Here is a 26,082-nt window from a genome sequence, read left to right on the forward strand (position 1 = left end):
TGGCCATTTCTTGTGCGTTTTAAGTATTTCTGAATGCCAGCTGGGGATTGCTGCTTGCACTACAGATGGCCTTAGCTTTGGCTATTAAGGGTAATATCCCCAACTGATAGCTCCAGCTGTCTTTCATTACATGGTATTCTATGCAAGGCAAGGTCTTTGAGAAATAACTGATGTGCCATATTTGATATATATGCTCTTCATGAGCTTTTCTGTAAGGTAGGTATAGTGCTTCAGGGATACAGAGGAATATGACCAAAATATGGGTCAGATAGGTCTGCTTCTTTTAACCCATGATTCTCTGCCATGACTGCCATGGGTTTCAGCTCATGCAGACATGGAGAAAGACACTTGTGTTCATGCTGGTTGGAATGCCAAAAATCAATTCAGATTAATTTCAGCATGTGGTGTCACATGCATACAACCAATTTGGCTCATAGCGGCACAGCTGTAAAGTAGCGTGGGCTGACTGATAGCAATGGCTGTGGTGAGTCGAAAAGTTGTGTTCTGATAATAATGCCAAAGCCAGTCAGCCAGTGCTATCTGGAATACACTTCATTAAGGAGCCAAGTTTCTTTTGCCAACCTAGCAGCACCTGGTCGGACATCCTAGTGAACATGATGAAGCTTGTTGCAAACTGTCGTTGCAAACGGAGTTCAAACTTTTACAATAGGAAGGGCAGGGGCCTCTCTGGAAGCAGACTGTGGAAGCAGAGATCAAGTTGGGATTGCTGCCATGCCTTGAATGAACATGGCTCTGCAAATGGTGTACAACACTGAGGCCTGTTAGCAAAATTCATGCTCAGTTGTGGGTTTGGGGAATGGTTTGAGTCCTGTTATTTTATTTGAGTTCCAAACACTGACAGTGCCAACGGTATCAGACAGGGTAATTGGTGTGGTGGAAAGAAACAACACAGCTGCCTGTTCTAAGATCCACAAAGATGTTGTGGCTGGTACTCTCGTTCACTTTCAGAAGATCAGCAGAGGCCATAAGGAGAAAACTAACAGCCACAGTTGTTCACAATTTTGGCAGTGTGCTGCTGTATGCCAGTTTCATTGCAGCTGTGAAATCTAGTTCACATCTGCGCACAGTACAGTGCTCCTTCATTTGCTACCAAGTTCATTAAGTTAGTGCCAACTGCACAAGTGAACCAGTTGCCTTTAGGAATCTCGCATTCATACTTGTGCTAGTTTGTACCTGTTTGGAAGATGAATGCAGTGCTTTCTTTTTTTTTCTGTACGCATCTGACATTATCTCTGCTTAAAAGCAATCAGTTGCACTCAACTGCTGGGCTGCTACATTTGATGGCTGAAGTGTGGTAGTGGGGATAAGTGATTGGGGATTGCTGATGCAAGGAAATAAAAATATATCTATGGCTCCTTTTTATTGCTTGGTGCAACGTTTCCTGCCCATATCATCAGCTGTCTTCCTCCGTTGCTTTTGCTCTTTTACCCCAGCTTGTTGTGCAATGCCCAGGCTTTCTTTTCCTGTGCTACATCCTCTCTTCCCTTTTAACCCCAATGTCAGCAAAAGTCAGTGCTGATTTGGGGACTTTGTGCTTTGCGTCTTAAAGAGAAATGCCCTTGATTTGGCCATTGGGAGTTAATGGCAGGGACAGATGCATTCTACAGATATAAGGGATAGTCGTAAACACTTAGCTTTTTCATCCAGATTTGTTCATCAGGAATAAATAGCTTGCCATAGCTCTGACTTCAGTTCACTAATTGATACCAGTTATGAACTCATATTTAATGTTGTATTCTTAATTATGTAATTGAATATGTGTTATCTTTTAATGTGTGTGGATTACTCATTACTTCTCAAAGTCAGGTCACACATGGTATGATGACTGGGCTACTTTCCCCCTTACCATTGTTTCAGTGTCTTTGGGGTTGCAATCCTTTGTCTTTTAGTTCTCAATAATTAATGGTAAAGGATGGGGCTGGAGGAAGATAGTATTTGCTGAAACATCCTGCAGACAATCAGTGCTGGACTGAAGTTCCTCACTTTCAGAATTGCCACTTTAGGAGAGCTAGTCTCTCTGCTCACACTAAGAGTTAAAATGCTATTTGATCTCAGCACAATTTTTTGATTTGTGTAGCAACAAGATATAGAGGGTTCTCTAAGCAGTTTCTTGCTGTACAGTGGTACCTCGGGTTACATGCGCTTCAGGTTACATACGCTTCAGGTTACAGACTCCGCTAACCCAGAAATATTACCTTGGGTAAGAACTTTGCTTCAGGATGAGAACAGAAATCGTGCTCCGGCGGCGCGGTGGCAGCAGGAGGCCCCATTAGCTAAAGTGGTGCTTCAGGTTAAGAACAGTTTCAGGTTAAGTATGGACCTCCGGAATGAATTAAGTACTTAACCTGAGGTACCACTGTACACCAATAATTGGCTGCATGGTCTTGGCTCTGGGCATCTTGGGAGATGTGAAACCTGCTCATGCCAGTGATGCCCCTGTGTTCCTGTAACAACTCTCCCTTTCCATCCTGCTGAAAGGAACTTTGTAGTGAAGCAAGGTGTTGGCAGGAAACACTTAAGCATGTCCTTAATGGAAACTTTAAATTAATGGTGGGGCCTTCTGCGGAAGTGAAATATTGGCAGTGTGGTCTCATAGGGGTGAAACACCATTAAGGATATACTGCTATTTGTGGCTTGTCCTCAGGTCAAGAGTGCTGCACAAAACTGCTCTCCTTTTCAGTGGATCAGATTTTTGCTGGAAGTCGGTCTAAAGAAATGGCGGCTCTAAGTGCTATACATCATTCTGGGGTCAACAGTGTGCTGCACATTGCAGTCCAGTCATGTCCTTAGACACGCTACTATTCAGTGCTCATCTTTATTGTCCAGTATTTCTCATGAGGACATGTGCAGTGGAACAGCAGCATCATTGGGTCCACAAAGACCATGATGACTGGGGAGAAAGCTAGAACAAAGCAGCTAATATTGCCAAGAGCTCCTATTGGGGGCAGGGGGTGGGGAGAGAAGAAGCTGGACCAAACCTTCCTTTCTTCCTCGCATAGTGTGCATAGGGCAGAATGGTTGTTTGATTCAGTGTGGGCATGGCACCATGATTCTTTCAGAGCCACTGGTTTGTTTCCAGCTGAATATCACCCCCAAAGTGCAGTTAGGTTTAGCAACGTCATTGGAAACTCTGTGAAGCTGGAAGTAAGGTATCCACATTTCCTTTAGTTTGAAGCCGATTCAAAACTTGGAACAGGCCAGGGGCTACTATGGTCTTCGTGGCTTAGTGTCATTTCAGAATTCAGGTGGGGCATCCTAGCATTCTTGAATGGTCCATTTCACTAATGTCTTTCTGCATATAGAGAATTGGTTAGGGGAAGACTTTCTAGCTGAGCCCTTTGTTTAACATGTCACACTTCAGCTGCGCAGATAGGTAGGTTTTGATGGGGGAAAGCTTTGTGATAACCCATTTATGTATTTTGAGGCTTAAACTTGGACCCACAGTGCTAAAAAAAGGTCCCTTTGAACTCTTCTAAGGAGATCTGCTCCTGTCTACTGCTTACTTTAGCATCACCAACACTACTTGGCAGGGCAAGAAATGTGTAAGTCCCTCCTAATAGGAAGAAAAATGCATTTCTCTTTTGTTAATTACTCAATCATGTAGTTCCCTCCAGCTTTACCTATAGTCATATAGTATAGGATTCATCTGTAATGAGTTTTAGAGGCTATGCCGAGGCTGTGGGTTGCTGCAGAGGGGACAGACTTGATTGCAACTCTGAATGTTCTTCTCATTTTTTCTGTGCTTTGCTAGACTAATTGGAAGCACTGGTTATGAGAACTCTTGACTGAACCCATCTTCACCATCCAAGGCCTTTTGCTGCCATCTTGTGGCTGGATGTTGCAGGTGCCGCGTTGCTTTTACAGGGAAGCAACACAGAAATGTTAAGTGTTGCAGAAGGAGACTTGATTTGGCAGCTTGTGGTATAATGTGCAAGCCCAGCTCTGAGCTCCTCTCCCCTTAATTGCTTTACCATCCTGCTACTAACTAGTCCTACAAAACTGCTTCTAGGGGCCTCTTTATCCCCTTCCCTCTAAATGCTTTTACTTTGAGTCGGGGACAGCACAGATAAATGCACTGTAAATGCATACTTTACAATGCTGCCCACGTCTTCAAAATTGTAGCTGTGATTTCCAAAATACCTCTCTTTTCTATCCAATAGCCACCTACTATTCCACTTGCTTGCATTTTTACCAGGGCATTTCACTCCTGATCTGTGCATCAATCTCTTTAGCTCCAGTGACCTGTTGATGAACACCTGTGGCTACTAGTTATAATGGCTGTGTATAACCTCCAGTATTGGAGTAGGTGAAGGCAAAGGTAAAGGTCTCTAAACAGTTAAGTCCAGTCAAAGGTGACTATGGGGTTGTAACGCTCATCTCGCTCTCAGGCTGAGGGAGCTGGCGTTTGTCCACAGACAACTTTCCGGGCTGTGTGGCCAGTGTGACTAAACTGTTTCTGGTGCAACAGAGGACCTTGACGGAAACCAGTGCACATGGAAATGCCGTTTACCTTCCTGCTGCAGCAGTACCTATTTATCTACTAGCACTGGTATGCTTTCGAATTGCAAGGTTGGCAGAAGCTGGGACAGAGCAGCGGGAGCCTATGCCGTTGCACGGATTCGAACTGCTGACCTTCTGATCAGCAAGCCCAAGAGGCTCAGTGGCTTAGACCACAGCGCCACCCGTTCCCTTGTCTCTGAAGAGGAGCAACAGAGAGAGGGCCATTGCACTCATATCTTACTTCTCTCAGACTATTGCATTTGTGCCATAGTGGGCTTCTCATAGGCGGGTGGTTGGCCATCGTGAAACCAGATGGACCTTCGATCTGATCCAGCAAGGCTCTTCATATGTAGTTATCCTGAAAACTATGTGGCTATTTATAAATGGGACTGTGTGTATAGTTTTAGGGAGAAAGGAAGAAGAAAAGCAGAGGTACAATGAATTGTAGTACAAATGCAGTTCTCTTATACCAGAAATATAAATGTATCTACTCTCTGAGAGGTGGAGAGCATGGGCAATATGTCTTCACTTAGTTATTAATCATTGCCATGTATTGTGGCAACTTAACTGATGGCTACTTATTCAATAGTAAGTTAATATGTGCCACACTAGATGGTAATGGCCTGTTTCCCCCCCTGGTGTACGTGGAATGTTGTCTACTAACGGGAGCTAATAACATGTGTGGTGTGCAATGCATTGAATTTTTCCATCAGTTGTGCACTGGCTGCTATCCCAAAAGCTCTTATGAGAAAGTTCCACTGAAACTGAATGACTGGGCCAATAGCTTCAAACTGAGCTGATGGAAATAAAGCTAAATAGAAATGAAGCTTGGAACTTGGTGGTGCTCGGTCCTGAAGTGCTAAACACAGGCCACTTTAGTGAAGGTTGCCTTAGTGAGGACACCCACTATTACAGTTTGTGTTTATTTATTTATACTTACATGCGGTCATCTCGTAAAATATCAGGGCAATTTACAACAACGTGTAAGTAACAAAACATGAAAAGCTATTAAAAACAATTCAAATACAGAATTTCACCACAGAAGGCCATTGCCTCACATAGATGCTTTGGAAGGATTTGAACTTTGTGTCTTTCGTATGGTCCATTTGCAAGAAAAGTACTTAGTCTTCCTCTTTATTTAATCCTGACTTCCCCCTGCCATATCCTCAAAGAACCAGTCAATTCTAGGCTGGTTTCGGTGGGATGGGGCCACAGAGTCTATTTATGATCCTGATTGTCTTTGACATCTTTTTCTCATGTGGAATATTTTGACTTTGGGCTTTTTGCAAAAATAATTTAAATTATTAAACTAATTGGCACATATATGCGTGCTTAACAAATCTCTGTGTCTTCTTTCTGAAACTGTGAGCATCAGTTATGCCAGACACTACCTATGTTGCACTTAAATAAAGGGAGAAGGACCTGTGGTGCATGCACCTTTATCTCCCAAATTTCCCTCTGCCTGCTTCTGGAAAACATTTTAGAAAATGTTTCATTTCTTCAGGTAATACCGTGTAACTTGTCATTTTCCAGATTGTGCCAGTGTCCAGTAACTCTTCTAAGCCTTAAGAATGCAGGTCTTATTCCTAGACTGAATGCTCCTTGGTTTATCTCCCTGAGCATCGTATATCATTCACAAAACTGCCTGCCCTTGGAAATGCCCATATAGGCATTTACAAACTCTGATTGCAGCCCCCTTACACCATGGATAACAAGAGCCTGCATACATGAAACCTTTCTGTATTTGCAGACCTTTGAGTCATCTAAGTAGGTCCTTTCTGAATCCAGACTAATTTTACTAGGCATATAAACACAGACACACATAGATACACACAAACACTGATAAATACACCCACTCACCCTCCTAATAAGCCAGCATAGAACAAGCAAACAGAGACTCCGTTTCATTCTGATTTCCTCAAACAGTGAGCTGTTTTGTATCAACTACCCACAGGAATCTTTGCAGGGAGTCCACTGTTTTGGGTGCTGCTTATCCTCTGTACATTTTTTGCTGGCCCGTACACAGACAGCCACTGTCCACAACAAACCGCACCATGCAGTCTCAACAGCTTCTGGTCTCTGGCTGACTGCAGCTACAATCCTGAACATCCAGTGCTTCCTCACTGAGAACTAAAAGTCCCTTGACACCTGCAAACACAGGCTGAATAGAAAAAGTGCGGGGAGAGGAGGCACTTGCTTGAGAGGGGTCTGCAGGGAGCCCATGGCATCCCTTGTGCTTCAGAACAAAATCCAAGCCAGCTATTGGCAAAGACTCTTATGGTCAATTGTGGAGTGAGGAAGGGAGATCTGCTTAAAGCTGTAGTTCCCACAACATGGAATAGCGTTTCCTAGAGAGGTCACTAAGCATAGCATTTGATTCTTCCAGGCTTCCACTTTGATATCTGAATGGGTCAACTCATTGTTTTTTTGCACTGCTTTTCACTACAACTTTTCAGTGATGACCTTCATGAAAGATCAAACTTTTCTCAATTGGAGAGGCTTGCTGGAATTTGAGAATCTCCTCTTTAGGTGCTGATTCTGTCCTGGTTCTTCCAAACACGAGCAGATGGAGACTCTTACTCGGAAGTATGAAAGAGATTATTTATTCAGGCAAGTAATGGTGCAGGCTCAGCAGCAGACACAGTTCTTGGGAGCAGGACAAGGAGAACTGGACAGAAGTGATGGAAGATGTCCTGACAAGTTTCCCTGCCAAACTTTTGAATGCAAGGTGTGATGTGCTCACTCGCAAGAGTCTCTTGCCTTGTGGAAATACTGAGATTGCAAGTGTGCGCTCTACCGGGTGAGTCTGCTCCCATCTGTGAATGTGGCACCTGATTCTAGGTGACACAACAAGCGCCCTTCTGTTCAGTCGCATCTCATCAGTTCTTCATCTCCCTGGTTGATCACTATAATTCTTGACCACTGTAGATCAACATAACACATACCAGTCTGTTCGGGAATGGGGCTCTGACCCTCTAGAGAGGGACTCACATGAACTTTTTTTGGAGGGGGCTTGGGGGAGACATATTGGCTTCACAAGTGGCCTTCAGCTTGTTCAGCCATTGGCTACAACCCATTTTTTAATGATGCAGATGTGCTCCCTTGTTTCTTGAAGATGCAAATAAAGTAGAATGTAGTAAGGGAATAGTGTGGTATTTCGTGAGAGTAGATTGACCACAGCCATATCATGCATTTAAAACATGTGGCTTTCCTAGAGGAATCCTGAGAGCTGTAGTTCGTTAAGGTTCCTAGGAATTGTAGCTCTCTGAGGGGGGTACACTCCAGTTCCCAGGATTATTTGGGGGAGGCAGTATGCTTTAAATGAGCTTTAAATGCATGGTATGGATACAAAATTCATTTACACCAGTCTATAGAGTACTGATCTTTCTGAAATGAATACCTGTGCTGCCCTTTTCAAGTTATATGCATGATTCCCAAGAGCCATGTCTTCTAAATGGAAGAAGGGGGGTGGATTGTGATTTGCTGAGTGTAAGTGCAGTCATCCTAAGTTACTAAAAGAGGGAAATGCAAGACAAGTATTTGAAACTTGCAAGTATTAAGCGGGGCTTTTTTTCTGAAGCTGTTATGCTTTTACAGAATTACAGTGAACTCTGGCTCAATCTTTCCCTGATGGCATTAACTTTTCTCAGAAGATGAAAGAGAAGCCCATTTGGAATGGCTCGGCTCAGTAATACTCTTGGAGACTGATCCTTTTAGAATGAAATAAGGAGAGGATGGATTGGCAGAGAGGATGAAAATCTAAGCTATTGGCACTTTATGGGTAGCTACCTTGCTACAAAGAGATTGTGTCCCACCGGCAGTTCTGCTGCTAGACAGCTAGCATTGGAACACTGCAGGGGGTCTAGCCTTTTTGAGAATCCATTTGAGCAGCTGTTGAGAACAAGGGCGAGGAAAGTCTTTGAGGTGTCCTGCCTTGGCCACATGTAGCTTGCACCAACCCCCTAATGTCCAGTCCTGTGCTGTGTATGGCACTGATGAAATAATGTGTCAGTTTTGATTACTTCAACAGTGTACCTTTCATTTGGGCTTCCTCTGCTTTCACACAGTATTGATTTTTAATAGCAGACCTGGTTCAAACATCATAATTATTCACATGATGGATCTTACCAACAGATATTCTCAGAGCTTTGCAAAAAGGCCAATTTCTGTGGAAGAATCAGCTTTGGCAAGCGAAATAGGCCAGGGGCATTTACTGGTAGCGCTTCGTAACAGGATGCATTGATTTAAATAAAGGTGGTTTAAATTACCAAGAAAAAAAGGCCAATTTAAGGCATTGATTTAAATCAAGTTTCCAATTTGGAGCAATCTACTTCCTGATTAAGCATGCTATTTTGTTGCTATAACAATTAAAACAGATTTTTGAAATCCTCCTGGGATGAACCCTGGCCATGGAGATCACATACACTACAAAAATTATATTTGCTTAGAGGAAAGAGATGAAGGTACTATGGTGTGAAGGTACTATGGTGTTGTATCTGTATTGTGAATTCTGCAACATTCGAAAGTACTTTTCCAGCATCAGTCTCGTCTTGAGAGCACCACTTGTTTAGTAAACCATTCAAATACATTAGCAATGTTATCTTCACAGGCATTATTAACGTCGGATAGTGTATCTTAGGCTAGATTATAAGTGATCTGCAATAGTGTGAATTAGCCATTTCTTAATGTTACTTCGCTCATCAGAAAGCAACAATATACAATTTCACTTCTACTTTTTATTTTAAAATAGTTTTTTAAAAATTCAGGTTTTCACATCTCAATAATGTGAGCATGTGTTCCTTTCCCTCTCCCTCTGTATATGTATACTGTATGCTATATATAGTATAATATGTATGCATAGCTACCTATCCATCTACCTTGTCGTTCCTTGAGAAAATACAGAACGGAGATCCCACCCAAGCACTGATCAAGTCTACTATCCATTGGCAACCTCTTTGTTTTAGCTTTCATTGTAAGAACTTATTGGAGGTAGAATGTTTGCTTAGTGGAATGTTTCTGTATGCAGCTGGGGTTTATTATTTTTAAGAATGCAGATCCAGATTGGAAGTGGGCCTACTCTAGTCCTTTTGGGTGTACAGTACCCTACGAGCTCTGTGTGTGGTTTGAACTCTCACCTCGAGTTCCTACCCTGCTGCTACTGTATGTATAATAACTGTCTTGAGCCACCCTCTTGGCTGCTTCAGGCTGTAACATCTGGAATGGGGTCTGAATCGCATGGTTTGATCCAATTGCTTCCTTGCTTGTGGGGTGGGGGGGGGGTGACTGCATGGATGAGAAGCGGGTGCATGAGAAGCTGGTCAGAAAAGGTTCCTAGCAGCATTTGTTGCCAGAGAATCCTTTAATCAGCTTGCCCCCTACATTTCACAATGCAACTAGCATATCTCCCAGTGTGGGTGGGCATGTGCTGTGTGTGTGGAACTGGGATGGGATTTCTAGTTGTGAAGCAGGACAAAATAAAGTTTCATAGTCTTTCTCCAGACACAGTGTATGTTTAGATTTATGGACTGGAACTGTTGTTTTCCATATCGATTCATTCTTGAGTCACTCCATAGAAAAAGTTGGATGTTGTAATTTATCCCAGAGAAGTATGATGGTGGTGATGATGATGGGGCAAAGGACTCTGTAATCCCATATGAACAGTAATAGAGATTTTGAGAGTTATTTTCTTTTGAACTTCAGCTGTGTACATCAGGGAGAGTGTGTGTGTGTGTCTTGTGTACTTGTGTTCGCGCGTGTGTGTGTGTGTGTGTGTATATATATATATATATATATATATATATATATATATATGCATGTATGTAAGTATGTATGGTAGAAAGAACTGAGTTTCTGCCCAGCTGATTATGTCATCAGGAAGCGGCAGCTGTGTTTGAGAATTTGTTCTAATAATTAAGCTTTTGGAAGTATTACCAAACCTAGGAACTGCTTTTTTGGCCTATGTGAGCAAAAGCAGGTGAAGGCTGTATTACAAGGGTAACAGGGGAGGCCCTTGAGCTCAGGGTCTCCATTTGCCTATTGCTAATTCAGGGGCTGGAATGCTTTGGATATGCTGTGCTATATAGAGCACATCAACCACCTTCCTTGCCTGCTGCCGCCACCTAGCTAACCCTTTCCTATCCCATTTGGAACCTCTCAGTGTAGTGGTTAAGAGCTGTAGACTCGTAATCTGGTGAACTGGGTTTGCTTCCCTGCTCCTCCACATGCAGCTGCTGGGTGACCTTGGGCTAGTCACACTTCCTCAAAGTCTCTCAGCCTCACTCACCTCACAGAGTGTTTGTTGTGGGGGAGGAAGGGAAAGGAGATTGTTAGCTGCTTTGAGACTCCTGAAGGGGGGTGAAAAGTGGAATATCAAGTCCAAACCCGTCCTCCTCCTCCTCCTCTTCTTCTTCTTCTTCTTCTTCTTATTATTATTATTATTATTATTATTATTATTATTATCTCTTACCGAGCCATGCTTTTCAGACTTTTCTTACTTGCTTATTTAGATTGTACTGTACTTGACCTTGGGTTCCTGGATGTGGCTGGACTACAACTTCCATCATCCCTCATCATTGGAACTTCTAGGTAGGAATGATTGGAGCTGTAGTCCAACAACAACTGGGTTGAGAAAAGCCAGCTTGTACAAAGTAAAAGATAACAGAAACTGTTCCTTCTTCATAGGCTGGAGGGTTGCTCTTGTATCCTGGCCCATTCACATTCCATAGCTGGGGAGCTTTACTCTTCTTCGCTTCCCTCGACAAGTGTGTGCAGCCTTCAGACTGAGCAGCCAACTCCAAATTCCTGCATGAGAGGTTAGACTGGAATTCCTGAGAGCAGCAGCGGCAACAGCAGCAGCTCATATCCCAGGGAATGAGCATACCTGCTGCTGAGTGTATCAGCTGCTGTCATTCATTCCAGCTTCAGTCAACTGGCTGCTTTCCCAGAGTTTCCGTTATGGCTCCTGTTTTGTTATTAAAAAGAAAAGAAAAGTCTCTCACCCATCCACACCACCTCTTTTCCTCCAGAGTTACCACCACAGATACCCTGGCTAGGTTGAAAACTGCTTTAAAATGTCTTACGGCATACAGTTCCACTTCTGCCAGCTTGGTTATGGGCAGGATACAAGATGAGATTTGGGCTTCACACCTGATTGCCAGGTGGGTTGTGCCAGAAGAAAGCAGGACAGAGCAAAGGGTTAGGGAAGCAGCAGTGCAGCAGTCTGGCTGTGCTGCACCCATGCCTCAAGCCTTATAAAACATGAGAAGAAAGTGTCTACTATAATTTTCCAGAAATAATACTCAAAGCCACTCAGCAGACAGCTTTCTGTGGTTCAGGCTACCCTACGACCCACCACAGCTACTGTCTAGCACTAGGCAGAAGTCCAGTGCTTTGGAGAATTAGCTTTGGATAAGCAGCCCTGCCAGGGCCACAGCAGGCAAGCATTGGGCTGCATCCTGCTTCCTGTCTTCCTGAGTTCACATGGCACTGGAAACTTCAGTTATGCACGTCCCACACCAGCACAGTTGTATTCCAGAATGGGACCTAATTCAGGGTGGATTCATATAATATTTCCTTTGCTTGCTTCCTAATCTGCTCTGAATTTCTGCAGCTATCTTTGCACTCTATGAACTTGTGGTTCCTGCTCTTTTCTTAATGGTTCAACATGCTGTCCAGGACGTATGACTTCCTGTTGGTTCTTCCCCCTTCTCTCTCACTAAAACTGCTATATAGTCTGTAAGTACCATGCTGGATAATCTACAGCAGTCTTTACAAACCTCTGGTGCCTACAAGATGTTTTGGACCACAACTCCCATCCTTTCCAGCCAACATGACTAATGGGCTGGAATCATGGAAGTTGTAGTCCACAACATCTAGAGGCCATCAGGTTGAGAAAGGCTGGTATACAGAGAAGTAGCTTTCAAACTTTCTACCTTTGGGGAGCCCTTTCCATATTGATTTATTGATTGAATAATTCCTGTAGCACCTCTTTCTGTTAGGACCCAACTAGGCATGACAATGATGGATCTGAGTGTTTCAAGCTTGAGTATGCCGTAATAGTACCAAAAACAGGAGGTGAGGGTTCTGGTTGAAAGTGCAAAGGATGAGGTGTGCAGAACCCTCATGGAAGAGGTTTGAGGAACCCTCCTTTTCTCTGTAGCTTATATCATCACAATCTCTCCCTCAGCTGGGCTCCAACACTGGAAATGAGCCCAGCTGGGAGAAAACTCAAGACCTTGGAGATAGAGGCTGAAGGGAGGCAATAGTAGCAGGTGAACTTGTCACTCTTGTGCCCTCTTTGCATCTTACATTAGGCTCCCACCTGCTGCTTTCTATGTGATTGTGGCTGATCTGACTGTACATTCCCTGAAGTGCTGCCACTGAATCTAGTTTGGCCCTTACAGAAGATCATGGGGCATGTTCTAAAGCAGGTATAGGAAAACTTCAGCTGTGAAGTTAAGAGTGTTGTTGGACTACAAATCTCATCATCTCTGACTATTGGCCATGCTGTCTGAGAATGTTGGGCGTTGGCATCTTAAGAACATCTGGAGGGCGACTACTTCCCCACCCCCATTCTGTAATGCACAGTCAGTTCAACCAGGCTGCTGGCCTGGCCTCTTGGTCCTCATCCTCTAGGACTGAGAGTGAACCCTGGAAAACTTCTGTGTTACTGCATGTTGCAGGGCAAAAATAGGTAGGGAAACTGCCTTTCGGGTCTATTATTAATGATTTTCTCATTGAGGGACCCCTGATAATATAGTTTGACAACCACTGCTATAGAGAATAATAGGCTACAGTGACTGTGGCTGAATGTGGGTCCACTGTTTGATGCTTATCCTCTGAAGCAGAATATTCTAAGTTCAAAATAAGGTCTGCTTATGATGGCTCAGCAGGAGGCCAGTATTATTGACGTATGAGTTTAGTCCTTTGAGAACAGAACTCTTTGTCTGACAGGCTCTCCTAATGGCAGATGTGTCAGATGTCCCAGGTGTGCTATGCTGTTGAGAAAATAGGATGTTTCTCTCCCCATGGAACTGGAGATAACCTCAACACTACGAAGCTTTGAGCTTTACAAATCTATTTATATCAGGCTGTTTCCCCCCCTTAATTTAGCTCTTATGATATGATTTTTATTTTGAGAGTTGTTTTACAGTGCATCACTTTCTTATCTGCCAGGAGTGATGTTGCTGCACTATTTATTTAATTGACCTGCATTTGTTTTATGGGCTTTTTTTTGCATTGTTGTTTTATAATTTGTTTAACTGTTGGTTTTGTAGTGTATTGTGTTTAGTGATATGTATATCACCTTGTGTGGGCTGTGCTTAAAAAAAAGCAGTTATAAATGAGGAAATGATTATAATGATTATAATAACAACAATAATGCAATACTCTTTAGCATTCATGAATGCTTTGTCTGGACCAGTGTTATGGCACAGGAAAATTGATTCTGCATATTACTCTAGAAGCTCTGCTGAAGGGTGCTATGTATGTGAGAGAGACAGATTAGGTGGCACTAAACATTGCAGCCTGCACCTTGGCAAGCAAAGATGGCTGGTTTGACTTGGGAGGACAACAGAATTTCCTGGGCCTGGTACACTGAATGTGGGTTGGACCTCCTGCAATCTGTTGGCAAGAACTGCTGTTTATACATTAACTTAACCTGGTCTACCTCACAGGGCTGTTGCAGATATAAGACAAGGGAGGGAAGGAAAACATACACAGCCTTGAGCTCCTGGGTGGAAAAACAATATACAAATATATGCCAAATAGCGCATAGAATGGAATACAGTGGTACCTTGGTTCTCAAACATAATCCATTCCGGAAATCCATTCCAAAACATAAGCGTTCCAAAACCAAGGCACGCTTTCCCATAGAAAGTAATGCAAAATGGATTAATCCGTTCCAGACTTTTAAAAACAAACCCTAAAACAGCAATTTAACATAAATTTTACTATCTAACGAGAGCATTGATCCATAAAATGAAAGCAATAAGCAATGAACTGCAGCCACACAATCAGTCAATCAGTAGCTGAACTGAGTTCCACACAGTCACAAAAGCAAAAAAAAAAAAAGCCACAAAAACACAAAATAGATAGCAAAAACAGACAGACCTCAGTGTAATACTCAAAACAGAAGTGTGCCACTGAAAACAAAAGCATAACACTCAAAACGGAAGTGTGATACTGAAAACGGAAGTGTGGCACTCAAATCGGAAGTGTAACACTCAAAACAGATACAGATAGGTAGCCGTGTTGGTCTGCCATAGTCAAAATAAAAAAATTCCTTCCAGTAGCACCTTAAAGACCAACTAAGTTAGTTCTTGGTATGAGCTTTCGTGTGCATGCACACTTCTTCAGATACACGTGTATCTGAAGAAGTGTGCATGCACACGAAAGCTCATACCAAGAACTAACTTAGTTGGTCTTTAAGGTGCTACTGGAAGGAATTTTTTTTATTTTGACTCAAAACAGAGCACGTTCGGCTTCCGAAAAAAGTTCGCAAACCATAACACTAACTTCTAGGTTTGCAGTGTTTGGGTTCCAAGTTGTTCAAGTACCAAGGGGTTTGAGAACCAAGGTACCGCTGTACACTGTGGAATGTGCTCCTGCAGAAGGCAGTGGTTGCCACCAGCTTGGATGGCTTTAAAAGAAGATTAGACAAATGCATTGAGGACAAGGTTATCAGTGACTGCTAGTTCCATACAATAAGTATTATGCTAGCCATAGGCTGTGACTACTGTGCAACAGCTTTTATGGAGTTTCTGCTAATATTTAGTTGAAATATGCTTCTTTGGCATTTCCACCCATTAGTTCTAGTCCTGCTCTCTGGAAGCTTCCAGAGAAGTTCCTCACAGTTTAAAATCCTTAGAGAAACATAGCGTAGAAGGGGATTTAAGTCAGCTGCCGGGAAATAAAAAACATGGAGAAATGGACAAAAATGAACAGCTTGGCCTAGTTTTGGAACAAGCTATTGATGTACTGGGGGGCTGGTTCCCAGCTGCCAGTCTGTGTTTTGTAGACAGCTTTAACATTAGACACAGCTGGGTTTACTACAATTACCGTATTTTTTGCACCATAACACTCACTTTTTTCCTCCTAGAATATAAGGGGAAATGTCTGTGCGTGTTATGGAGCGAATGCCTACGGATGGCAGGGGGATCTGCTGCAGTCGTGAGCAGAGGATCCATGGTTCCCCTTCCTTCCCTCCTTGCTTTGAAACAGCTTGCTTTGAAACAGTAAAGCGGGAGAAGAGCCGCTGAGTGGGGAGGAGGGAGGGACAGAGAGCCTGCTTGCTTTAAAGGAGCAAAGCGGGAGAGGGGGAGGAGATTTAAAGCATGGTTGCTTTAAAGGAGTCCGGTTAGCTCCTTTAAAGCAACCATGCTCTCTGTCCCTCTCTCCTCCCCACTCAGCTCGCTAAATAGCAGCAAAGTTTTTCAGCTCGCTAAGCCGGGGACGTGGGAGAAAAGCAGAGCCTGCTTGCTTCAAAGGAGCAAAGCAGGAGAGGAGAGGAGCCTTCTCCTCTTATACCCCTCTTCTGCATTATTAGCAGCATCCTTCTCCACCCACCCCACGCATGTTCCTTCTCCCCTTAAACCCCTCGCCTGCATTATTAGCAGCATCCTTTTTTTGCATTGGGCTACCCCAAACTCAAGGGACACGGGTAGTGCTGTGGGTAAAACCTCAGCGCCTAGGGCTTGCCGATCGCATGGTCGGAGGTTGGAATCCCCGTGGCGGGGTGAGCTCCCGTCGTTCGGTCCCAGCTCCTGCCCACCTAGCAGTTCGAAAGCACCTCTAAGTGCAAGTAGATAAATAGGTACCGCTTTATAGCAGGAAGGTAAACAGCGTTTCCGTGTGCTGCGCTGGTGCTGGCTCGCCAGAGCAGCTTCATCACGCTGGCCATGTGACCCGGAAGTGTCTCCGGACAGCGCTGGCCCCCGGCCTCTTAAGTGAGATGGGCGCACAACCCTAGAGTCGGACATGACTAGCCCGTACGGGCAGGCGTACCTTTACCTTACCTTTACCCCAAACTCACCGTCAGATCACATGTCTGTGGCCACAGCATGAACCACAAAAATCATACATCCACTGTTTTGTTTAGAATTTTTTTTCTTGTTTTCCTCCTCTAAAAACTATGTGCGTGTTATGGTCGGGTGCGTGTTATAGAGCGAAAAATACGGTATTTTCTGCAAGTTTGTGGTCCTTCGTTAAATTTAATTTCCTATGCAGGGCACAGACCGTCAACTCAGAGGGAAAGAGAAAAATGTACAAGTAGGGTGGGCAAATAGGGCACACATACCAAGGTTAATAGGAGTGTAGAGGTTGAGGTGGTAACAAGCAAACTGAGGGATGAAAGCTTTACAAGGTATGGTGGGGACTGCACGGAGCCCATGCTTGCAGCAAGTCCATTGTGATGGTCATATTTTATTTTCTGTTATTCACTATGGAACTTCCATCCTTTTCTTCCAACAGATCCTGAATCCCAGAGAAAGAGGACAGTACAGAATGTGCTTGACTTGCGGCAGAACCTGGAGGAGACCATGTCCAGCTTGAGGGGCTCCCAAGTAACTCACAGGTGAGACCTCTGCTCCTAGATTCCCTTTACTCTTGACCACCAGGTTGATAGTTCCTACTTGGATTCATCACAACAGTTCATCTGGCCACATTCCATATCAACCAATTCCTGCTGGGAAATCTGCATTTAAAGTCAGAAGATAGAGCATTGCTCATCTCATAACAAGTATGAGATGTTTCATAACGTTGGACTAGGAAGTTTGGGGTTTGTTTTTTTTAAGGTTGCTGTGGTTCACTGCCACATTTTGCCCACAGACTACCCTTGCTTGTGGACATTTGGCCAAAATGAGATGCTGTTGTGCAGTCATTTTAAATAGCTTGGTTCTGCTGTCTAACCTTGGACATCTTTGTTGTATGCTGTGATGTGACCATGCCTAGAGGGAGGTTAGGATGCATCAGGACTGCAGCAGCCAAAGCTTACTGCCCCAAGGGTGCCCCTTCCATTCAGGTACTCATTTTGGATCTTGAAGGGGAAAGGGCTGTGTTTCTATTGATTTGGCCTCCACATTTATTTGCTGAAGCTTGGTTCCTTCCACACTAATTCCAATGGGAGACTTGGCAACCCAGTTACAGCGTTTTCTCCTCAAGTGGGGGTAGATAGTGGTCAACAGATTGAGGGTGAATACCAACAAGACTGAAATACTCTTTCTGGGGGACAGGGGTGGGCAGGTGTGAGGGATTCCCTGGTCCTGAATGGGGTAACTGTGCCCCTATCTGTTTATTGAACTTACTGTGGTTATTCAGGGAAGAATGAATTTTCATTGTGGGATTCAACATCGTGTGTGCTCCTTGCTTCAAAGGTTGCTTTTAAACACCTGTTTAGCATTAGTTAGATTAGTCCTGCTTACGCTTCCTGAGAGATTTGAATGGGGTGGTGCACATATCCAGAGAGAGGTGTAGCATCTTATTTCACAAAGTACGCCTGTCCCTTTAAGGGCAGCAGTTGCATTAATGCCACGTGGTGGAATTGTCCCAGCAAAGCCTCAGTCCTGGACTTCTCTTTCCTCAGACCAGGGCACTGGCAGTGGCCTCTCTGTAATAAAACTTTCCCTTGGCTTTCCACTGTTCAAGTGAGCTAATGCAGTGACAGCAGCTTTTCAGACCTCCAGTGAGCAAACCACAGCAATGTTTTTGTGTGTATCTATATCATTGTAATTTGGCAGGAGAGAGAGAGAAGTTGGCTGGCAAGGTGAGCTCATTCCTCAAGCTGAGCACATGGAATTTGTGATCAGGCTGTCACTCAGCACGAGGGAAACAGGGACACTCTCCTTCTGCTTTTGGTCTCAGAGGTTCTAACTTTTGCTGGGATCCTAAAACTACATCCCTGAGTTTTGCCTAGGGAAGCTAACAAGGAGACTGGGGAGGATCTCTCATAAGAATAGTCAGTACGGAAAGGTGTGGGAAGACTTCTGGCAGTACAACCTCTGCTTCAGACGATGACACTTCAGCTCCTTTCCTACAGAATCACCCCGTGGTTGTAACTTCCTGGTTTCCAACAGCCTGTGCTTGCAACTTACTGAAAGCCACTTGGAAACACTTGCTGCTTTATACTTAAATCCAAATATTAATGCTGCTTATCAGCTGTTTATAAATATTGTACTATACACCAGCTGAATGCAAGGGAAGGCTGCTGTTCTTGAAACAATCCCCCCCCAACGCACTGCTGCTCATCTTTCTCTCCCCGTCTTTTATCACCCTCCCCACAAAGATTTTGGTTGATGATGCACACTGCAGAACAAGAGTCTCCTGCTGCCTGCCTCACTCAATTCAGGCTGGGAGATGCCAGATGAACCCCACCCAGATGAGTCACTGCAGCATGGGGATCCAGCAAGGGAGGAATGCTGGTTTGCTTCCAGTTGATTTGCTTTGCTAAATGTGGAGATGTTGGATCAGGGGAGATTGCTTCATGGAAGGAATCCAAGGCATTAGTTATTCATAGAGGAAGGCTGGACTTGGGAGAGCTGGGCTAGCCAAGACGCAAAGCAAGGTAAAAAAGCATAAGCTCCCTGGGAAACCAGGGGAGGGGGGTGGGAATGGAAGCTCAGAATGCACAGGGAACATAGGAACACAATCCATGTCATGGGAGGTGTCTGTGTGTACATATGACCACACGTTTCTGCAAAAGAAGGTTAAGAGGGTGCATTTGAGCCTGTGCCCACCAGGCACCTGCTCTTTCATTCATTATCTTTTACCTGGACTTTATCCAAGGTGCTCAGAGCATACAGCAACTCTGAGAGTTAGGTTAGGCTGATCACAATGAGTGTTATGGTTGACTGAGGATTTGAACCTTGGCTTTGTGGTCTTAAATTCTAGCCACTATACCCAGTGTCCAGAAGACTAGTTCTGAAAATCCAGTGATCACACATTGCCCCAGGTTCAGTGTATACCTTTTATGATTTCCCCAGCTGATTTCACTACTTTGAGCTCTCTTGTCTCAGACCAGGGACATTTGATGCTCCAGATATTGTTGGGCTCCCTCAGTCCTAGTCCGATGTTGCTGGACTCCAACTCTTACCAGTCCTGGCCAGCATGGCCTATGGTCATAGGTTATGGGAACTGGAGTCCAACAACATCAGAAAAGCCTCAGACTCCCCATCTCAGCCTTAAGGTATAATAATGTACTGTACTGGGCTCTGCCCATCTGTCTCTGCTTAAGTGGAATCTTTGCCGCCTAACTCTCCAGCCAATTTGTCAATGTGAGATCACAATCAGTCCTGCCTGTTTCTTCCTTGTTGTTTTTCATTTTAATTAGTAGATGTTGTTGAGCCTGAAACCAACATGCTTCATCCACAAGTAAGCACCACTGTGTCTCTCTTAGACCATATCAGGAGCAACTGGTGGGCCATCACTTGGTGACTTAACCTTAGTGACCTTGTGACATGAGGAAGCACAGACTGTCAGGAGGAGTGGTCCTATACCACTTTAGCCTATGTTGACATGAACACATGCAGGAGAGGCAAGTTCCATTCATTGACACATGGTCATTAGAATGCCTGAACAGAACCCTATGCATATCGCTCTATTAATGGGGTCTCTTTTCAGGAGTTCTAACGAATTCCTGTAGGTTGGGTGGAACCTGCTGTTTGATGCCACCTTCTCCCCCCCCCTTCCCTCTATGTTTCCTATAGTGACTGAAAAAGGGCGCATGCATCTTCTCTTAGTTTGACTGTTTTGTGGCTTGCTGTTTAATGCAGCCACTATAATGTTGTTGTTAGGACTTGAGTATTATTGTATTGGTTGCTGGAATGGTTTATTTTGTTACTTAGTTTTCGTTCTTTGCTCATTTTTGAAATGAACCTGGATTATGGATTATGGAATAATACACACACACACACCTGGTGTGAATCAAATGTTGAATGTGGTACCAACAGAAAAGAATATTTATTTCTTTATTAAATTTGTATACTGCCCTTCCCTACAATTTTGTCTTTGTTCTCACTGAGGTGGTATATCTGTAGAAAGCTGTAGGTTTTTTTAAAAGAACTGAGGACTACTTCAGCTAAATCTCAGATAAATCCAGGTTTAATCACTTCTTGTTCGGTATTTCTCTTGGCAGAGCTCTCTGCCTAAAAACTTGTTGTTAGTGTAAACCAGTCATAAACTAAGAATACAATATAGCATTATTTGTAGGTTGGAATCATTGGGGAAGCAAATTAAACAAAGCAAAACAAGACGTGTGTGTGTGTGTGTACAATGCATAAAATAGCACATTACATTGAGCTATGATCTGCCACACCTATGCTTTCACCAAAAGATTAAACCATAAAATAGAAGAATATAGCCTGTGATTAGAACTAAATCATAGGGTGCCAAAGTGAGCAAAGATCACAGGGACTTAGAGAGCAAGGATTATATTTGGCAAGATAACACACAGATGATTCAGTCTTGACCTGTCCTCCACCTCTAGTATTGACATTCTTGCAGGGCTAGATCCTGTCCACTCAAAGCCTGGGTTAGAGCAACGCATTCAGGAAAACTAGATTGAAGAGTTCTTCCTGGATTGTACCAGTTCATACTGCAGATTGCGGCAGGGGTCATGTTTTAGATATTTCCTTCTGTAAATAACTCGCTACATGTTGAAAACTACCATTTCCTGCCAACATTTCTACCTGAGAACCCAGAGAGCCTCTGCCAGTCACATGCCCTCCAGACATTGCTGACTGGGACTGTTGGGAGGTGGAGTCTAACAACATCTGGCGGGCACCTTGTTGGCTAACCCTGAAACAGACAATTCTGGGATGGACTAGTAGTATAAGGAAACTTTCTTCGTTCCTAATTTGACTCATAGTGTAAATAGGCTGATATTTTGTTTTCTTAGTGTATTAATAGCTATTTTTTGTTATTATTGTTTTTAAGTCATAGTAAGAACTGCCAGCCATTTGTTGAACACAATTTTATTTTGGAAGTAGCAAATGATGGTGAACCTGGTAGCTTCCTTGATTAGGCTTCTTAAACAATGTCACCTTGTTGTATATCAAATCTCTGTTACTAGAATTAACTTCCTCTTTCAGAGCCTTGTTCTTCAAAGCAGCTGCTATTTGAGGATCTGCAATCAGCACCAGTGCAACAGGAGCCAAATTTAACCCACTTCTTATTAATGTTGTAGGTCCCATACACTCCTCTTTATGCCACACTGCTAAAATTAGCCACTCCAGGTTGCAGTGGTGGGATTCTGTTACTGAGAGTTGGAGCTTGATGCCTGATCATCAGGTCTGGAGTTCTTGAAAAGCAACGTTTCATGTTAATGTAAATCTTCAGGCTGGGAGGAGTGTTGCATACTGTGTTGCTGTGTGCACCTCTGCCAGCAGGAGGCACTCGGTGATGAGGGAAGTTACTCAGATCTACCAGCCACAGTAATGTAATACTTTCATTCAGACCAAATGAAATGTGGCAAAGTAGCTAGCAAGCTTTTGAATTCTCCAGAACCCTTCTATAGGCTGAATTTTAAGCAAAAGAGAAGCAAAGGAATCGAGGAGAGAGGAAGCCAAAAGGCTTTCAGTTTGCAACAGTCTCAAGATGAGTGCAGAAAGCATTTTGCAGGCTTAATTAGATTGGAGTGTGCAGTATTTATTAATAAATTACCATAGGTAGGAAACACGTTTTTGGCTGCACCAAGGACTATTTGGGCAAAGAAACTGCAATGGCTGCCTGCCCCCCCCCTTTTAAGGCAGCAGCTACTCAGATCAGCCCCTGGGAATAAGCAAATCACAAGTGTCCCTTTGGAGGCAGAGAATACAAGTCTGAAGAAACGTAGCACATTTTATTTTAACAAAGCTGGAGATTAATTTTAGGTGATTCACTAGATGAAGAAGCAGTAGAGGTCAAATTGGATTGGATTGCCTGGTGGCTGGAGGGGATGTATGCTCCAAAAGTGGAGCCCACCTTTGCGTGGTAGGAAGTCAGCTTCATCCAGTTTTAGAATCTCTTTCCTGGGCACCTACGTTTGGTATTCTGCAAAACACTCTACCATTCCCCATGTTCCAGATCAAAGTGTAGGGGCATTTCCCCCTCGGGATGGCCTGGAAGGTGTTCTGAGCATAATATTGGCAGGTTTCCCCACCAAATTAAGAAGGCAATAATTTTTTCCCCTTTAAAACACCCACACCCCACATTTAATTTCAGTTTAATACAACGTTTGTGCATCAGTGTAATTATTGAAACCATGTCTGCAGGGCTTTGTAGGCTGAGCTCCATCTCTCCCGGAGCTGTGAATCCATTCCAGAGATGGTTTTAATCATCGCTTTGTATTTGATGTCCAGTAACTGCTTTTATTGAATCTAAATGAAAGGCATGCCTGGAGCTGGGGCATCAGCAAGGGCCATTAACTCCCATGCTTGCCTTTATTTGTAATGGAAACACAACACCCTTCACTGCTGTGTTGAAAAAAACCCTTCACGTTCCTTACACACTGGTTTCCAGGTCTGCCTTTCAGATCACAGTGGGTAGGGTGGGGTGAGGGAGGAAGGGAAACTTGAATTCTGAACTTGCTGGGTACTTCTTTCGGGGAAGGACCATAACTCTATGGCAGACTATCTGCTTTGCATGCAGAAGGAACCAAGTTCATTCCCCGGCATCTCCAGATGGGGATGTCGCCTGTGTGAAAACCTGGAGAGCAGCTGCCAGTTAGTATAGTACAGAATAATACCAAGGTGGATGGACCAATGGTCTGATATAAATCACCTACCTGTGTTTCCAAGTTCTGTAATGCAAAGTGTAGAAGTGCTGTTATCCAGCTGGATCAGGTGAACATGTGCCTTCCCAACTGTATCTTAACCTTTGCTTGATAGTCACACAAGTGCGCATTGAAAGACAATAGTGTGACACTCAGTTCACACACAATGGATTTGAATCAAGAAGTTATTGGCTAGTAGGGAAACTTGAGTGGAGAACTGGCACCATTCAGGTGGTACTATCCAGGAGCTCACACGGCCAAATTTCACACCACACTTCCATTGCAATCCTACAGTGGTGAGAGAAGCTATGCTTATCTGGAATTCTTCCTTCCTATGCAGCTAACTAAAAGTACTTGAGCTCAGTCCTGTGCTGTAGCTGGCAACCTGTTAGAGAAAGAGGGCAAGTAAGACCAAGAATGCGGAGCGAGGGACTCACCTGCTGCTGAGGGCATGAAGGGCCTTGCCTGCCTCCTTCCATCTGGGCAGAGAGGGCTCCGTTTTTGTTTTTTAAATTGCTTTTGTTTTTTATCTTTGTCATTTTAAATTGTAATTGGTATTAATGCTGTATTCTTAGTTTTAGATTTTATGATTTATGTGGAAATTGTTTTCCATTTGGTTGTGTACTTTTTGATGTGTTTTATTTATTGCTTATGACTTTTGTTACATTGGTAATTATGTAAATCTTGTTATGTTGTAAGCCGCCTTGAGCATTGTTTTAACGATGGAAAGGCGGCATACAAATAAAATGATGATGGTGATGATGATGATGGTGGTTGCCTGTACAGTGGTACCTCAGGTTAAGTACTTAATTCGTTCTGGAGGTCCGTTCTTAACCTGAAACTGTTCTTAACCTGAAGCACCACTTTAGCTAATGGGGCCTCCTGCTGCTGCCACGCCGCCGGAGCACAATTTCTGTTCTCATCCTGAAGCAAAGTTCTTAACCCGAAGTACTATTTCTGGGTTAGCGTAGTCTGTAACCTGAAGCGTATGTTACCTGAAGCGTATGTAACCTGAAGTACCACTGTACTTTCTCAGCACCCACATTCAGCCTAGTGCAGTGCTCAGTCTGTGCTCCTGCCTGACTATACAGTCTTAACCAAGACTTAAAATTTTGAGTGCATCTTTGTTACAGGTGTTCTGATTTTCAGGAGTGCCCTGACAGAATCTGCCCACCTTCTTCCACTTCTAGCCCTCAGACATTTCTCTCTGCTCTATTCCTGCAGCTCGCTGGAGATGACATGCTATGACAGCGACGAAGCCAACCCCCGCAGCGTGTCCAGCATGTCCAACCGCTCCTCTCCCCTCTCTTGGCGCTATGGTCAGTCCAGCCCCCGCCTGCAGGCTGGAGATGCCCCTTCAGTGGGTGGGGGATGCCGCTCGGAAGGCACTCCCAGCTGGTACATGCACGGGGAGCGAGCTCATTATTCCCACACCATGCCCATGCGCAGCCCCAGCAAGCTCAGCCACATTTCCCGCCTGGAGCTTGTGGAGTCGCTTGATGCTGATGACGTCGATCTCAAATCTGGGTACATGAGTGACAGTGACTTAATGGGCAAGACCATGACTGAGGATGATGATATCACCACAGGGTGAGTACCGCTGGGTGCATCAAACATTCAACTCAAGAGTTGATTGCTTAACATCAGACGTAGACTGTAGGAGGTTCCATGACCAGCCTCAACTGAAACATCTGTATCAAGCTAAGAATTTGCTTGTTTGCCCAACTGATCTTACCTTAAGTATTCCTCTGCCTTAGCAAAACCGCTTCTGTGATTCCCCCCTCCCCCAGCTTCCTGAATATTCATAATGGTTGCCATTATGATAAATAGTCATAACTTAACAAACCACTTGTGGCAGATAGCAAGTTTAAAAACTGACAAGACAGTGTATCCAACTAAGTCGCTGGAGAGAACAACGTATTATTTGTTGGCTGGAGGCATGACATACAGCGCTTCTGCAAAGCAAATACCCACTCCTTGCTTGTGACAAATCCTGCTTCTACTAAACAAATATTTGTTGCTGCCTTGAGGCGAGCTAATTCTGTTTTTACAGAAGGATGAAATGGGATGGGTATCTGGCTTAAACTAGATACTTACATTTAATATAAGCAGGCTCTGCTTATATTATTTTCAATCTTTGCTTGCTGTGAAGGAATTCTGTAGTGGGGGGAAGAGAGAGACAGAGAGCAGGTTGGCTGGCTGGTAGGGCTAATGGCAGAGGATGTGCTCAAGGATGAATAGATAGCTAGTTAATGGGGAGGAATGAATAGCTGGAAGTTCTGTTTGTAGTGGCATCCAAGGTAGATTACAGAAATGATCTCTTCTGTCCTGGATTTGTTACCTCTCGTTTCAACGCAGCTGTTTCACATGCAAGTCAGTAACAGATGTCTGGTATACACAATAGCTCTGGATATACCTCCTTAAAGCATATTTTCCAGACAGGGAATCAGATAAGGAAAGAGCATAGAATTTGACTAATAACTACCTCTTGATGGGAAAGGTCTTGCTCAATATGATGATCTTGCTTGTTGTGTTTCTGCCAATTCATCCAGCTGCGGGGAGTCCATTGAACTGATAGAATGTTTCCAGTCACCACCACCCTGTTCCGACCCTAAACACTTTACTTGAAATGAGATTGGCTTCTGTACAGTGTTTTAAGACTTGATTTCCCACTAGCTAGCTCTGTTGCTGCACACAGAGCTGCCCTTGATAAGCAGTGCCGAATGGGTTGCTCGGCTTTCTTGGGAATATTTCTTCACTTTGTTCTAAAGCGTAGAACTGATCAAGCAGCAGCAACTTCTTCTTTTTAACTGAAAGTC

The 26,082-nt window shown here is 43.8% G+C and overlaps 1 protein-coding gene across 15 annotated transcripts in view; it reads left to right on the forward strand.

Moving 5' to 3' along the window:
• NAV1 (neuron navigator 1) overlaps positions 1 to 26,082 on the forward strand; it is a 267,596-nt gene that overhangs the window by 135,242 nt on the left and 106,272 nt on the right. For all 15 annotated transcript variants that reach the window (XM_083508512.1, XM_083508528.1, XM_083508514.1 and 12 more), the window contains 2 exons: positions 16,990 to 17,092; positions 24,488 to 24,853. In XM_083508512.1, coding sequence (XP_083364638.1) covers positions 16,990 to 17,092; positions 24,488 to 24,853 — 469 coding nt within the window. The remainder of the gene's footprint in view (positions 1 to 16,989; positions 17,093 to 24,487; positions 24,854 to 26,082) is intronic.

Source organism: Podarcis liolepis (genome assembly GCF_965112155.1).
Source record: "Podarcis liolepis genome assembly, chromosome: 6".
NCBI lineage: Eukaryota > Metazoa > Chordata > Lepidosauria > Squamata > Lacertidae > Podarcis > Podarcis liolepis.